The sequence below is a fragment of the Sinocyclocheilus anshuiensis genome, unplaced genomic scaffold, assembly GCF_001515605.1.
Source record: "Sinocyclocheilus anshuiensis isolate Anshui unplaced genomic scaffold, SAMN03320099.WGS_v1.1 scaffold23063, whole genome shotgun sequence".
Lineage (NCBI taxonomy): Eukaryota > Metazoa > Chordata > Actinopteri > Cypriniformes > Cyprinidae > Sinocyclocheilus > Sinocyclocheilus anshuiensis.
This window is the reverse complement of record NW_015560400.1, coordinates 1-2,185: the sequence shown is the minus strand read 5'-3', so window position 1 is coordinate 2,185 and position 2,185 is coordinate 1. Positions and strand designations below refer to the sequence as shown.

Below are 2,185 nucleotides of genomic sequence, written 5' to 3'. Positions count from 1 at the left end.
GAATACTTTCCGTACCCACTGTATATACACACACACACACACATATTAGGGATGCACCGAAATGAAAATTCTGGGCCAAAAACCAAAAATTCTGGATGCACTTGGCCAAAAACCGAAACTGAAAATGAAAAAACAAAACAAAAAAAACAAACAAACACAAGCCAATAAAATAACCACACTTTTAGTGAATGTAATAAAATTGGACAGAAAATGTATTAATATTCAATATCAATATATTATTTTTATTAAAAAGTTTTATGCATAAAACTGTTTTATGCAACAGAATCAGATATAACATTTTTTTTTGACTAATTATCTGAATAATGTATATTCCTACAAAGCTATTATTATCAGAGCATGTGAGCAGAGCAGAGCATCACGAGAGAGTAGTGTCATTTTACCAGCATGGCCCAGTGCAGCTGTACTACAGCATGTTACAGCACAGTAAGCTATACTAGACAGAAATGTCCCGCTGGCGCATTATTTGAGCAAACTTTTTCCAGTGAGCATGAGCAGTACACGAACAGACCGCACATTCAAAAATTACACTATATTGATGTGTGCATGCTCAGTAGCCACAGCTGTACCTTCTAGCCTTAACAGTTTTTTTCTCTTTTGGCCAAAAACAGTACATCCCTAATATATATGTATATATGTGTGTGTGTGTGTGTGTGTGCTGTGAAAATCACATAAGGGAACACCATCCTTTCTTTGATTTATTATTTCTCTCTTCAGCTTCTTTTTGGAGCATCTTGGAATGTTCCTCTTTCTTGTCTTGCAGGGTTTGACAGAGTTTTTCAGCTTCTTGTTGCAACTCCTTCATTTTGTTTCCTTTATGATCTTGCAGGCTTTGACAGAATTGTTTAACGTCTTCTTGAAGTGCTCCTATTTTTTGTCCTTTCTGGTCTTTCAGGAGGTTATTGAGTGCTTCAGCTTGTTTTTTTAGCTCATTTATTTCTTTTTCTTTCTGGTCTTGCAGACTTTGACAGACTTGTTTAACAAGTTCTTGTAACTCTCTTATTTCCTTTTCTTTCTGGTCTTTCAGGTGTTGATGGAATATTTTGAGTGATTCATATTCATTCTGATGTTCATCCAGCTTCTGTTGGAGCTGCTCTTTTCCTTCTTTGAAATCATTCAGTTCTTCTGCTTGTTTTCTGGCTTCACCTTCATGTTTCTTCTTCATCTTTTTCATTTTCTCTTCATATTCCTTTTTCATTTCACTTCTATCTTTCTCTTCTCTTTCTTTTCTCTCATTCTCCTCTTTTTCTCTTCTCTTCATCTCTTCTTCTTGCTCTTGTTTCAGAGCTTCAATCATTTTCTTCCATCTCTTTCTCTCTTCTTCTTGTTTCTCATCATCTTCTCGTTTTCTTCTCTCCCACTCCTCTTTTCTCTTTTGCTCCAGCTGATCATAATGTCTTTTTGTTTCCTCTTTCTTTTCATCATATTCTCTCTCTTTTTCTCCTCTTTCTCTTCTCTCTTTCTGTCTCTCTTTCTCTATCTTCTGTCGTTCTTCTTCTCTCTCTCTTTCAAATCTCTTTCGCATTTTCTCCAGTTCTTCTTGTTTTTCTCTCAGTTCTTCCTCATGTTTATCTTTTCTCTTTCTTTGCTCTTCCTCTCGTTCTCTCATCTGTCGTTTCTTTTCATCCTCCCATTCACTCTGCTGTCGTTTAATTTCCTCTTGAGTCTCTTTTCTGTCATTTTCAGCCTCTTTTATTTTTCTCTTCCATCTCTGTCTCTCCTCCTCTTCTTCTTCATTCCTCCGTTTCTGCTCAGATTCTCTCTTTTTTATGTCTTCTTCTTCTTTCATCTGTAATTCTGCTATAATGTGTTCTTGATCATTTCTCATCTTTTCTTGATCTTGTCTGTATTTCTCTTCTCTCTTTCTATCTTCTTCTTCTCTTTCCTTTTGCTGTTTTTCATACTGTGATCTCTGATTTTCAATCTCTCTCTTCATTTCTTCTATTTTTCCATCATATTCAGCTCTTTGCTGTTTTTCCTCCTCTGATCGTTTCTGGTTTTCAATCTCTCTTTTATTCTGTTCTGTTTTGTGTTTTTCATCAAATTTTTTCATCATTTTTTCCTCTTTTTGTCTGAACTCATTCTCTCTTTGTTTTCTTTCCTCATCTGCTTTTATTTTCTCTTCTTCCAGTCTTTTCTTGAGCTCTTCCATTTCTGTCTCGTATTT

General features: G+C 35.4%; 1 protein-coding gene across 1 annotated transcript; it reads right to left on the bottom strand.

Moving 5' to 3' along the window:
- Positions 1–356: 356 nt before the first annotated feature.
- LOC107681665 (golgin subfamily A member 6-like protein 22) lies at positions 357–2,170 on the bottom strand. The gene has a single exon (XM_016477988.1). The coding sequence runs from the start codon at positions 2,168–2,170 to the stop codon at positions 686–688; it is 1,485 nt and encodes a 494-aa protein (XP_016333474.1). The 3' UTR covers positions 357–685.
- Positions 2,171–2,185: the final 15 nt, after the last annotated feature.

What these genes read in the sequence shown, in the direction of transcription:
- LOC107681665 (XM_016477988.1), bottom strand. Translation starts at nt 2,170, where the DNA reads ATGGAAGAGCTCAAGAAAAGACTGGAAGAAGAGAAAATAAAAGCAGAT.